General features: G+C 42.4%; 1 protein-coding gene across 2 annotated transcripts in view; it reads left to right on the forward strand.

The window, feature by feature from the left end:
• The window catches only part of ADAMTSL1 (ADAMTS like 1), a 1,021,102-nt gene that overhangs the window by 814,819 nt on the left and 191,769 nt on the right, over nucleotides 1-14,514 (forward strand). For both annotated transcript variants that reach the window (XM_060300968.1, XM_030840590.2), the window contains one exon: nucleotides 8,219-8,429. In XM_060300968.1, coding sequence (XP_060156951.1) covers nucleotides 8,219-8,429 — 211 coding nt within the window. The remainder of the gene's footprint in view (nucleotides 1-8,218; nucleotides 8,430-14,514) is intronic.

A 14,514-nucleotide genomic window follows, 5' to 3' on the forward strand; every position in this document is an offset into this window, starting at 1 on the left:
ATATTTGTATATACTCATGTATATCTATTGATATATCTTCGTCTATCTAGGTATCTGTCTATTATATATCATGAGTCCACACTGTTTTCAATACCAATCGAATTTTATCAGGTTTATTCTAGTCTTCCCACTTTCTGTATCTGTAACTCCTCTCTGACAGTAAGAAGTCTGGCTCCCATTCTCCTTCATGTACTTGTGTATTTGTTCAGTCCTTCCTGAATGTTTGGTTCCCAGTTATCATTGCCCGTGGTGAGCCCCGTCACATGCCAGTGGACCACTCCGCACCAAGCCTCAGGCTAAAGTTCGGTCCTACAAAGCCAAAGAGGGAAGGAAGGAGGAAAACCCAGTTAGAAAGTTCAGCTCCAGCCAGGCAGCACCACCTTGCCCCCACTGGGTGCACTGGACCAAAACTGAGCCCTGGACACCCTGGCCCCCCTCCCCTGAAAGCCCAGCTCGGGCTGCAATGAGGTTTATAATCAGAGGAAGTCAAGTGAGCAGATTCACATTTTAGACTGACGTTTTGGAAGCTTCAGGCTGTGGATAGATTGGAAACTGGAAGATGTGGAGATAAATGAGGAGCCACTAATAATAGTCCAAGAAGCTTAAAGTGGGACAGGGTTATAGTGTCCCTGGTGAAGGGAGGATTCTCTTGGCCCTACCTTAGGATTTCTAGAGCTGGCCACGCTCCATGGTATCTGATTTATTATTGCCGGATTGCTATCTACCTCCTGACCTCAGAGGCATTGTAAAGGAAACAAATATTTTGGGGGGAACCTTAAAAAAAAATCACAAGGTAGAAATGTTGGGCAGAAATGTCAAGTTGGAGGATTACACACAAGTATAAAGAATGCATCTAACAAATAACTGAAATTTATAATGGTATTTTGCCTCCCAATAAAAACTGCATTTTAAAATTTGGAGTGGAGAAACAAACCCTACTGTGCTGCAAAAGCCAGCGTAAGAGGAGGTTCTTCAGATAATAGCTTGCGGTGGGGAGAGTCTGCCGTTAGAAATTATGTGCATTTATACCAGTAACAAACAGTGAGTTGCTGGAGGCCTCTCTGAAAGAGTAGGGGAGCAAACCCTTGGCAGTTCACATAATGAGCCCTTGTGTAAAGGAAGGCAAAAAGTCCTCCTTTTGTGTAGCTAATACGAACACCAGCGGCTAAGAAGCTGCAACCACCGTGGGTCCTTGATTGCCCAGATTACCTCTTACAGCCACCTTCACAAAAAAACAAACATGCTCGCGGGGGAACCACACTCTGCCTTTGCCCTTCAGTTGCCAAGTCCCACTGCTGCTTCACTGCAAAACAACTGTTCGTGACCCTGGGCGGCTTCAGTGGCGGCTGCTTCTATCACTGAGGAATAGATCTGTCATTTTGCCATTTGTCATTTTCTGAAGCTGTGAGCACCGGGGATCCTAAAATTTGCATCTCAGATCTAGTTTGTACTGCCGTCTTCATCATCCTGGCCCTCAGAAGCCGTAGCCTGGCTGCCTGGGTTTGAATCCTGATTCCCTTGTTTACTAGCCGTGTGAGTTCGGACAAGTTGCTCGTCTGGTCAGAGCCTCTGTTGTATTGCCCCATAAAATGGGAGAACGGATAATACCATCTTCATAGAGTTGATGTAGGTAATACGTAAGTTCAGATATGTGTCCCACATCCTGGGGGAGCTTAGCCCTGAGTCCTGCTGGGATAATGCAGAGCTGGGGCTTCTAAAATCCGCAGTGCTGGCCTCTGTCACAGGGAGCAGCCCCGTTCTCAGCACCCCCATGTCCAAGTCATGGGAGACTTTGATGTGATGCAGGTGGCGTTGACATCAGTGTGAGGCCTGGCAGGAGGCATTGTAGGCCATGACTAATTAATCATTTAACGTCTTCAGGCCTCAACTCCTTGTTTAAAACGCAAATAATCACAGTACCTCTCTCACAGGGCTGTGGAGAGGATTAAAGGAGGCAACTCATTTAAAGCAACTAGCACAGTACCTGGCTCACTGTAAACACTGGCAATGTTAGTATTATTATTGTTATTGGCCATAATACGTGACGTCAGCTGGGTATGTTGTGGTCACATCATGGCTTATGGCTCAGGGCGAAGGGTCTCTCTGCCGTGCCCAAGGCCAAGAACTGGCCAGATACAGGCAGGGTGACAAGACCACGTTCCAATAAGTCAGACTTTGGGCAGAACTCCAGCACCATCAGAAAAACAAAGGGGAAATCAGGAAACCAAGCCTAAAATCTAAAATCCAATTATAATGACAGGCCAACCCAAGGACACATGATGCTGGGCAGAGGGCAGGAAGCCTAATTCCAGCCTTGCGGGGTGGGCGGTAACCTGTCTCCTGCCTGCCCTTGGACAGGAGTCAATTGCAGGAGCTTGGCAAGGTCCAGCCTGAAGCTACAGGGCATCACTGTGCTCTCCCGACGCCTAGTGCCTTCCCTGCAAGCAGGTTTTGGCAGAAAGAAACAGGAATGTGGAGAAGAAGGGTTCAACAGAAAGAAAACAGTATAGAAAGAGAAGTCAGGGGGAACCAGTCTCCCGAACATTTTGGCCGTGAGCCCAACCATGAAGCCAACACCTGAAGCCTAGAAGCTAAAAGAAATCATAGTGATCATGTTTACTCTTCTCTATATACAGAACCACAGAGCCTTTAGCCAAAACCATTGGAGCAGATGTGTTTTGGAATACAGAATTTGGGGCATTTTCGAAATATGTTAGGATTACTAAGACGTTAAGTGTGTAACATCTGTAGTGAGTTCTGGGGGGAAAAACACCATAATCCAACAGGCTACTATTACTGCAGTAAAATGTATAAATATTTACATCAAGTGAGATGTGACCTGTCAAGGCATCATGTCAATCCAGGTCCAGCTTTGTTACCAGATAGTTTGCACCACACTGAAGAAAACCTAGTGGTGTTCAGAGCTTTGGGGACCTTGAAATTGGGGTGGGCGGTTGTTCAGAGGACACAGCTGAGATGTTGACCAGGCAAGTGACGAATCACTGGGGTTCCACTCAGCTTGAGTCCCCTCATCCTTCCTGAGCATCTGCTGTGTTCCAGGCACTGTGCTAGGCACTGAGGTCGCAGTTTGGGTTCCTAGGGCTGCCATAACAAAGTATTGACTACAAATGGGGTGACTTAAAACAACAGAAATTTATTCTCTCAGAGTTCTGGAGGCAAAAATCAATTCCAAAATTATGATATCAGTAGAGCCATGGTCCCTGAAACGTGTGAGGGAGAATCCTTCCTTGCCTCTTCTAGCTTCTGGAGTTTACCGGCAATCCTCGACATTCCTGGGCTTGTACATGCATCCCTGTCATCTTTGTCTCTGTCATGACATGGCATTCTCCCTGGGTGTCTCTCTCTCTTCTTATGAGGTACCTGTCATATTGGATTAAGGACCCACCCTTCTCTAGGATGACCTCATCTTAAGTGATTACATCCACCATGACCCTACTTCCAAATGAGGTCACATTCTGAGGTACTGGGGGTTAGGACTCCAACATATCTTTTGGGGGGATACAATTAAACCCATAACGAGTGGTAAACCAAAACAGGCACAGCCTCATGCTCTCATCAAGGTAATAGTCGAGCAGGATACTCAGATTACAGGTGCGTTCTAAAGAAGACATACAGATGGCCAACGGGTATACGAAAAATGCTCAGTGTCACCAATCATCAGGGAAATGCAAATGAAAACTACAATGAGATATCATCTCAGACCCGTCAGGATGGCTATCATCAAGAAACCAAAGACAACAAATGTTGGCAAGAATGTAGAGAAATTGGAACCCTTGCACACTGTTGGGGGAAGTACAAAATGGTGCAGCCACTGTGGAAAACAGTATAGTGGTTCCTCCAAAAATTAAAAATAAAACTATCACACGATTCTGCAATGCCACTTCTCAATGTTTATCCAAAAGAATTGAAATCAGGACCTTGGAGGGATACTAGCATTCTCAGATTCATTGTAGCACTCACTGTTCTCAGTAGCTGTTTCCAAGATGTGGAAACAGCTTAAATGCCCATGGGCAGATGAATAGATAAAGATGTGATGTATACTTTCAATGGAATATTATTCAGCCTTAGAAAGGAAGGAAATTTTGCAATGTGTAACAATATGGATGAACCTTAAAGACTTTATGCTAAGTTAAATAAACCAGTCCCAGAAGGACAGATACTACATGATACCACTTACATGAGGTATCTAAAATAGTCAAATTCATAGACTCATAGAGTGGAATGGTGGTTGCCAGGAGCTCAGGAGAGGGGGAAATGGAGAGTTACAATCAACAGGCATAAAATTTCAGTTAAGCAAGATGAGTGTTAGAGATTTGCTGTACAACAGTGTACCTAGAGACAACAATACTGTATTGCACACTTAAAATTTTGTTAAGAGAGTAGATCCCATGGTACGTGTTCTTACCACAATATAACAAAAGAAAAAAACAAGTGTGTTGAGAATTTCCAAATGGAGAGTATTCGTGGAACCGTATCGTAGAGGAACATTTTACCCAGTTGAGGGCTTCCTCCCTGAGGAAGTAACATTTTCAGGGAAGATGAAAAGATGAGTTAAAGTCAACCAGACGAAGTGGGGCAAGAAGCACAAATGCCCTCGCCCTCGGACGTCCAGAGCCCCTGTCCTCCTCAGCACTGGGCTTATGAGAAGCCAGAATCCCAGGGAAGGCCTGTCAGTGTCTCCCAGGCTGCCAGCTACAGCTAATCCTGCCCGCAGGCTGGGTCCCACCAGCCTACAGTCCCTCCGTCAGCCAGCAGGACCCAGCACTCACAATCGAAGCCCCTATGCAGGAGAGCAGCAGCGGGGGCATCTCTCTGTTTTCCCTCGTTTGGCCTAAATTGATTAAAATACTTTGACCCAGAATCAGCAAAGTGCTTAACACACAGATAGCTTCTGCTGCCCTCCTTCCCTTGAGAAAGCAATGTACCTTTATCATGAGTAAGCAGATATGTCTGTTTTGTGAGTTTTTCCGGCAGCATTGAAGTGGCCTCATGGCTGCCAGATGCCTCTGTTTCAAGATCCCAGTGACTAAATTTCTGCCAGAGGTGAGGGCAGGAGTAGGGGCAGCAGCGGTGTAGGGACTAAATTAGGGCAAGTTTCAGCCTTGGGCCAGTACTCGCTGTGCAAGCGGCTCCTTTATGAGACATCCATAGAGAGGTCATCAGCATTGGGTGTAGTTGCTGGATTCTACCTTACACCCACAACGGTTTAGTGTTTCTCTTGAAAGTGGGAGGGGGGAGGGAGGAAAACATCCTCTTTTGAAGCATGACAAATATAGAGAAAAGTGCACAAATTCCGCACATATGGCCTGGTGATTTTTCACACCGAGAAGGCAGATCCAGCGCCCAGATCAAGATAACACATCCCAGAAACCCTCCCCCTCCCCCCACTGTACTCTACTTCTGGTTACTACCCACCAAGGGTAACCACCACCCTCACTTCGAACATTGTAGATTAGTTTTGGTTTTTGAGTTTTATGTAAATGAAATCACACTATGGATTTTGCAGTTGTGGTTTTGTTCACTCAGTTTTATGTCTGTGAGATTCAGTCATGTTGCTTGTTGTTGTAGTAGTTTATATTCATGCTTCTGTCAAGTTTTGTATGAATACATCATAATTATCTATCCGTTCAACTGCTGATGGACATTTAGGTTGTTTCCCAGCTGAGCTATTAGGAATAGTGCTTCTTTGAACCTTCTCATATATGTCTTTTGACGAACATATGCAAGTTTTGGGGAGAGAATATATGCTTGTATTAGTTGTCTATTATTGCATAATGAATTTCTCCAAAACCTAGGAGTTCACAACAAAAATAAACATTTATTACCTCTCACAGTTTAACGAATGAGAAATCTGGGAGCAACTTGGAAAGGCAGTTCTGGCTCAGGGTGTCTCATGAGGTTGAAATCATCTGAAGGCCAGCCGTGGTCCAGCAGAACTGCTTGCAAGGTAGCATGGGCCAGGGACCCATGGCACTGGCACGTTGGTGCTGACTGTGGGTGAGCAGCCCCAGTTCCTTTGCATGTGGACTTTCCTCCAGATCGTCTCAGGGTCCTCATGACATGGTGGCTGCCCTCCCCTACAGTAAGCAATCAAAGAGAGAGAGCCAAGTGGAAGCTACATCCTTTTTCTGATTTAGCCTTGGAAGTCACATAGCATCCGTTCTACCTCATTGGTGTGGACATATTTTTAAAACCAATAGCCCACAACATTTTGAAGCTTGGAATTTATCCAAGCTAGGGATCTAAAAATAAGTTTATAGACATTCATACAAGGATCTAAAAGAAATATATTCAACCCAGCCTCTCCTCTTTTATTCATTTAAAATTTTATGAACGTTTGTAGGACAGTTCTCAAGGTATTTTCCGGAGATAAGATGATATTGTATAATAGAAGGTACAAAGGCTTTGGAGCCAGACACACCCAAGTTTGATCCTGGATTCACTACTTACTAATTATGGGTATTTGGGCAAGCAGCCTCTTGGAGTTTCAGATTCCTTCAACTTTAAAATAGGGAAAATCAGTAGAGCCCAACTCAGTGTTCTGGAAGTAATTAAATGAGATAATGTGTGTAAGGTGCTCATGATGATGGTAGGTCCCTTCCATTTGCTCATTTATTTAAAAAAAATATTAACCATATACATTAATTATCCAGTAGTAAATGTATACATTAACTATCTAAAAAAAAAAAAGTATTAACCATAGACATTAACCATATACATTAGCTACGAAGAACCCTGCGAGAGATACAAAACTGACTCAGACACGGACCTTGCCTTCAAGAGGTGTATGTTCTAGTAGGGTCCTTGACAGATGGAATACATCTGGGATGTATACATCTGACAAAATACATCTGCAAAATACATCTGACAGATGTAATACAACTGAGAAAATGTTCAGTGTCTGGAGCAGATGTGGATACAATCCTTTAAATATGGGTTAAATTTGGATATATAGAAATGGAAGAAATTTAGAGGGGCAAGGGAAAGACCAAAAGTATTCCAAATTAGGAGTAACAGCTTCAGTAAAGACAGAGCTAGAAAACCAGGGGGCATGAGTCAAGATAACACAGTACTTCACTACAGATATGGCTTAAATACAGGGTAGGAAAGGAGGTTGTGGAAATAGGGGTTGGAAAGGTAATTACCTATCAGAGTAGTTGAAAAGATTGAGAAAGCTACACTCAGTTTTACAGCCTGATGAGAAACATTAAAGCCAGAGACTTTTAAACCAATTTTCAGGGCTGGCTACAAAAGCTAGGCAGGCCTAGCTACTGAAGGATCTATTTGCCATGCTTTTCTTGGCTAACTCCTGTTTGTAGAATCTTTGTGTCTCACGCTGTAAACAGAACTTCCTAAAACTGATCATAAAGAACATTTCTCACTCCAAGCCCAAGCAACTGAGGTGTTTCTTTATTATCCCCACTTTGGGGGCTGCATCAACAGGGAATTGCAGTGAGACTGTTTTTACAGGCCACTCGAAGTGTACTTGTCAAGACTTGGCCATTTGGAATGACCAATTCATGCCCTTAACTCATCTGTGTGTTGACTTCCTCTTCTAGGTAATGAGCTGTTCTCTCCACTTATTCCTCCTCGAGAAGAGTAATCTATTTAGCAACTCTCACTTTTGTTACATTCTCCAGTCCCAGGCAGTGATGATATTTCATACATAAGACCGAGACGTTGCTATGCTATGATGGAAGCTTGAAGGAAGTTGGAACCGGCAACCTTTCATTTTGAAGCCAAAGAAAAACAGGCACAGATTTTTCAGTCTTGCTAAGAATGGGGGCTAGAGAGATGAGCAGAAAGCTTTCTTCTAGACCCGCTATTCAGTATGTGGTAACCAACGCCTTTATGCACTCAACTTATATCTTATCTAACATACCCTCCTATTTTTGATGAAGCTTATAAGTTTCATCAAAAGAGACATGGTTGTGACCATTCTTGGTGATTTTGTGGGTAAAAATTGGAGGTTCCATTTTATCACCCACTTTGTTTACTCTGAGTGAATTCTAGAGCATGAAGGGAAAGGATGGGTTCTAGGTTTGGGATAGAATTCCTAGCCAATCTTGTGCTAGAACTTCCCAAATACCCAGGTAGGTGTTTTTACTCCATTAGGTAACATTTGACGTCATGGGACCTGTTCTCTACACAAGTGCTCAGGGTGTCCTCTTCCTCTCTGGCTCTGATTTCTTCCCAGGTGGGAAATTGGCAAGTGGAGTCCATGTAGTCTCACCTGTGGGGTTGGCCTGCAGACCAGAGATGTCTCCTGCTCCCACCTACTTTCCAGAGAGATGAATGAAACAGTAATCCTGGCTGATGAGCTGTGTCACCAGCCCAAGCCCAACACGGTGCAAGCTTGTAACCGCTTCAACTGCCCCCCAGCCTGGTACCCTGCGCAGTGGCAGCCGGTGAGTTCTGGGGTTACCCAGTATTGGAGTTTGTGTTTGCAGCAGTGATTCGGGACAGGGAAAGTGCCCTGTGAGAGTGTTGTGTCATTAAAGGACTGTTCAAGATCTGCTCATCCCTCCTTGCTTAGTACTCCCCCAACCTTATTCAAATCCAGATCTTTTCATTACAATTACCAAGCTCTTTCTACTGTACCGCCTCCAGTGACATTCATGACAAAGTTTTCACTGAGCTAAGGAAAATTTTTTTTTAATAAGGACTGTGTGGTGGGTAAATTACCATAAAGCTACATTTTCTGAATGTGTGCTTTTTCTAGCTTTTGCTATTTAAAATTCAAAGAGAGAAAGATACCAGGCAATGGCTTTTCTTTTTTTTTTTTTAAACATAATTCCTTAGCAAAATAGAACGTTAGAAGTCGAGTTAATTACAGACTTTTAAAATTTTCCTGATCCATGGGGAACTATTGTTTAAAGCAGGGGTTGGCAAACTGTTGCCCAAAGCCAAATCCAGTTCACAACCAATTATTGTAAATAAACTTTTATTGGAAGACAGCCACACCCACTCTGTTATGTGTTTTTTGTGACGTTCCTGCATTATAAGGGCAGAACCGCTTGGTTGTGACGGAGACCATATGGCCCACAAAACCTAAAACATTTACTCTGCCCCTTTACAGAACAGTTTGCTGACCCCATTCTCAAGCATATATTATAATAATAAAAATACAATTATTTTATCCTCAAATCCTCTCTAAAATTAATATATATTTATCAAACTTTAGTTAAGTAACCTTTTTGCATGCCTTTAAAAAATACAGGATTTTAGATTGATTACTTGGATAAAATCTTATTGTACAATTGCCTCCCTATTAGAATATCAGACGTAGTTTGAAAGTGACAACAAAAGTCACAAAAAGTAAGCCTGAAAGGTGAGGGGGACTTACATCCTCCTTTTACTGAAACAGTTTTTCACTCTCAGAAGTGTCCCAGTTAGAATGATAAATCATGTGGTCATCCAACTGAGAAGGAGAGAGGAAGACAGCCTTGGTGCCGAGACGAAGAGCTGCCATTTCCATGCGTCCCTCTCTGCTTCTTCACAGCCAGTGAGCAGAGCCCCTTCCTTCTTCCTTCCCCTTCTTGGGGCTGTGATTTAGCAAAGTGCTGAAAGAATCAAACAGTAATGAGTGAGCAACACACTAACGTATAGAGCATCTAGAAACAGACATTGACTCTATATATATCCTTTTTGAGCTTACATGTACTATATGGCTAGGTTCGTAAAGTCCATGCTACTGTGTGATGGTTTATGCAAGTCAAGAGAATGTTATATATTTTGAACATCTATGTACCATGTTCTGTTAAGAGATATATGTTGTGACACACCTAATTGAAGTTAATCCTCACTATAGTCCAGTGAAAAGTAGATTTTATTGTCTTCATTTTAGTTACAGATGATATAACTGTGTCCTAGATATGGTTTTGCCCAAGGTCATAGAGCCTGGTCCAGAACCCAGGTCTCCTGATTTCTGGTGCATTTATACTTTTACCTTTAACTATACATCAGCTTCATACTGCACCACTAACCCATGATAACACTAAGAAAGGAAGAGGTCAGCCCAATCAACCTCTACTGTTGAAACTGAGTCCCTGTATTATTAGTTTGTGTTGCCATTAAGCACCTAATAAGTTCTGGGTAAAATGTTTATTGAATAACAAAATGAATGAATAGGTCAATAGTACTGCCACAAGCCCTGAAGTTTTTTACTTTATATCCTCCTGATAGGTTTGTTTCATAGTTGTAGGTAATAATATTGACCGTGAAAGTCAGTGAAACACCATCCTCTTTCAATAGCCACACATGCTGCTGAATAATGGCAGTGAGTGACCAGCACATCCATATACATGACCTTTTCCGGTCTGTTGCCAACACTGCCACCCCATGCCCAGTGGCCCTGTTTGAAACAGTTGATTTCTAAAGAGTCAATTACTCTTCCACTTTCCATCGCCCTTGGGCCTGTTAAGACATGAATTTATTTTGAAAACTTCTTCTATTTCCTTCCATTAGGGAGAAGACTTTAAGATGAGTTGGATTTAAGTCCATTTTTCAGATCAGGAAAGTAATAGTAAAAACTCTTTGAAGTTTAGCCAGTGAACCACTGACTATACTTTATTAGGACCTTTAAAAAGATCTTTTTCATACCCAATGCATAAAGATCTTTTTCATACCCAGTGCATAATAATTGTGAGAAATATTCAAACATAATAAGAAATAAAGAACATGGAAAGTGAAAGCCACCAGGGATTCTATCTTCCAGAGAAAAATCCCTTTGAAACATTTGGTGCATAGGAATCCTTGGTCACTTTTAGGAATCGCTCTGAACCTAGAGGAAACAATAGACTATTCTTCTTATATTATTTCCTAGAATCCTACTTCTTTAGTTAAGTTTTTTAGGCAAAATCAGCTATTACTGACCACTTATTAGGAGAGAGGAAGTCGTTGTTTATGCTTATGGAATAAGTCAGGAGTAATTTAAGCGTCTCCAAGCTAATTGGCTGTTGTCCTAGGACACCACTTAGTTAAGACATCAGCCGTTGACCATGCATTTGCCTGGTCAGCCCTCTGGTCCCTTGGCAGTCCTTGCTGGGAGAGGGGACCTGCAGTGCACTTACATGGTCTTTTCCATTTAGCTGCCTGCATGTACCAGGAGATAGTGCTGAGGTCTCTAATCCTTCAATAGCCAGTTTATGGTCTTTTTTCATATGAAAGAAAAGAAGAGGGTGGATCAAATGCTTCATTTAAAGGAAGACAGATAACAACCTGATGGCCATTGGCCTGCCTGAGGAGAGAAACTCCCCCTCCTTGCTTTTTGAATATTGGGCTACCACTGACCTCATGCGTATTACCTATGCTTTGCTTTCTGGGGAAAAAAACCATAAATTATGTAAATTGTCATTTACCAGCTAAGCACGCAACCTCCTTTGTCCTTTGTAGAGCATTTGCCTGACAAGTAACAAGTAGCCAAGATTTACACATTTTATAGGTCTGAGGAGACAAGTATGGAGTCCAAAGATTTATGTTAACGTTTTAGTTTAGAAACAATTATGCAGAAATGAAACACAGATCTAATTTCTAATTCTAACTTTGATGTTTAGGGGGCCATCTTTATTTCACCTCTTACTCACTACTGCATCCCTTGGTTTTCATCTTTGGTCTTGTGGGAAGGACTCACTTAATATTTATCTTTAGCATTTTAGCTATAATAGCTTGTTGAGTTTTTTTGGTTGGCTTCTGAAACACATACTTAGTGCATTAGGTCTCCTGAATCCTGTCTAATTTATTAAATATACACACATCCTCCTCCTCCTCTTCATCATCATCATCATCATCATCTTTGGTGTTGGCTGTATATTACTTTTTTAAATGTTTTATTGAAGTATGGTTAATTTTCAATGTAGCCTTACTTTCTGGTGTACAGCAAAGCAATTCAGTTTTGTTTTGTTTTGGTTTGTTTTTTTGCGGTACGTGGGCCTCTCACTGTTGTGGCCTCTCCCGTTGTGGAGCACAGGCTCCGGACACATAGGCTCAGCGGCCATGGCTCACGGGCCTAGGCGCTCCGTGGCATGTGGGATCTTCCCAGACTGGGGCACAAACCCGTGTCCCCTGCATCAGCAGGTGGACTGTCAACCACTGCGCCACCAGGGAAGCCCAAGCAATTCAGTTTTATATATATTTTTTCAGATTCTTTTCCATTATAGGTTATTACAAGACATTGAATATAGTTCTCTGTGCTATACAGTAGGTCCTTGTTGTTTATCCTGTTTTATATACAGTAGTGTGTATCTGCTAATCTCAAACTCCTAATTTATCTCCCCCCGCCACCTTGCCATCCCCTTCAGTAACCGTAAGTTTGTTTTCTATGTCTGTTAGTCTATTTCTGTTGTGTAAATAAGTTCATTTGCACCACTTTTTTAGATGCCACATATAACTGATATCACATGATATTTGTCTTTCTCTGTCTGAAGTCCTCCATTTAATATGATAATCTCTAGATCCATCCATTATATTACTTTTTATACACCTCACGAGAGATCATTTTCACAACTGGTGTGTTACAGCACCATGATTGAGAACCACTGTTACAGATGCATACGTCAGTCTGAGACACCTTGATCATGAGAGTCTTCTGCTAGGATTTTTTTCAGTGACTCTCCATTGCCATATAATAAAGCCCAATGGCTTAGTCAGGCCTTCATCCCTCTGAACGTCTGCCCCTGCCCATCTCTTAACTGTGGTTCTCCCATCCCTGCTTGTGCATTCCTTCTGCCCACGCTTCTCCCTGCCCACCCGCAGTTCCCCTCCCCTCTGCCTGTCAAAGCCGGCAGGAGTCCCACCTCTCCCACCAGGACTCCTCTACTACCCTCCTGCTCTGCAGCCACATGGCGTTCACGGTCAGTGCTGTTCATTTAACAGTCACATACCACCTTACTTGCTGCTTTCCCATGACTCCTGAGTTAGACCGTCAGACCAGTAACAGCAGTAACCCAGTCTCAGTGAGAACCCACCACACCCATGCAGGTGTGTAAAGCATAGAGAATGGTGCTGAAAAGGTCCATGGCAAGTGTGCCTGTTCATTTATGGAGCACTTGATACATTTCAGGAGCTTCTTCTTATTCTAAAAAGAGTGTGTATCCAGTGCAGTTCTAGGAACTTTTTTTAAATTTTTATTTTATATTGGAGTATAGTTGATTAACAATGTTGTGTCAGTTTCAGGTGTACAGCAAAGTGATTCAGTTATATATACATATGTACCTACTCTTTTTCAAGTTCTTTTCCCATTTAGGTTATTATACACACTGCTGTATTTGAAATAGAAAGGATTTTTTTTAATAAATTTATTTTATTTATTTATTTTTGGCTGCATTGGGTCTTCGCTGCTGCGCGCGGGCTTTCTCTAGTTGCGGTGAGCAAGGGCTACTCTTCGTTGCGGTGCACGGGCTTCTCACTGCAGTGGCTTCTCTTGTTGCGGAGCACGAGCTCTAGGTGCGCGGGCTTCAGTAGTTGTAGCACGTGGGCTCAGTAGTTGTGGCTCGCGGGCTCTAGAGCACAGGCTCAGCCGTTGTGGCGCATGGGCTTAGCTGCTCCGCAGCATGTGGGATCTTCCCGGACCAGGGCTCGAACCTGTGTCTCCTGCATTGGCAGACAGATTCTTAACCACTGCGCCACCAGGGAAGCCCAGAAAGGATATTTTTAATGCTAATCTAAAAGTAGATTAAAATCATTTTTAAAGAGATCACAAAGGAGGGAGTTAAGGTTGGACATATGCTCATATCTATAGCAGGGTCCCAATTATACTTATTAACTCACTTTTTAAAAAATTTTATTGGAGTATAGTTGATTTACAATGTTGTATTAGTTTCAGGTGTACAGCAAAGTGACTCAGTTATACATATATCCACTCTCTTTTATTTTTAGATTCTTTTTCCATATAGGCCATTACAGAGTATTGAGTAGGGTTCCCTGTGCTATACAGCCAGTTCTTATTAGCTGTCTATTTCATATATAGTAGTGTGTATATGTCAGTCCCAATCTCCCAATTTATCCTCTCCCCTCCCCTTATGCCCTGGGAACCGTAAGTTTGTTGTCCTTATCTGTGACTCACTTTTGTTTTGTAACTATAGGAAATTCACTTTTATTTTTAACGTATTTAATCCTCACTATCCTTGATGTGACGGTTACTACTCTGATCCTCAGTTTACAGATGAGAAAACTAAAGCACTGTGAGGTTAGCATGAATTCAGACTTCATTTAGTAGAGTTCATTCTCCTGCTCTTCAGTTTATCTTTTAATCCCTATGGCAATCCTTTGAGGAAACAAGGCTCAGAGAGGCTGTGTTTGTCCCGGCTCACATAGCCAGTAAATGGAAAAGGGATCTGTATGAGTCAAAATCCATTCTTTTTTCCACTCTGCAGTGCAGCATTCCCAAAACCTCTTTACAATTTGCTCTAAACTGTTAAATTGTGAGGAACTCTGATATCAGCTCAAAAATCAGCAGTTTACATAAAACTCGGTATTTGTTGCATTATCCAGGGT

Source organism: Globicephala melas, chromosome 6 (assembly GCF_963455315.2).
Source record: "Globicephala melas chromosome 6, mGloMel1.2, whole genome shotgun sequence".
Classification (NCBI taxonomy): domain Eukaryota; kingdom Metazoa; phylum Chordata; class Mammalia; order Artiodactyla; family Delphinidae; genus Globicephala; species Globicephala melas.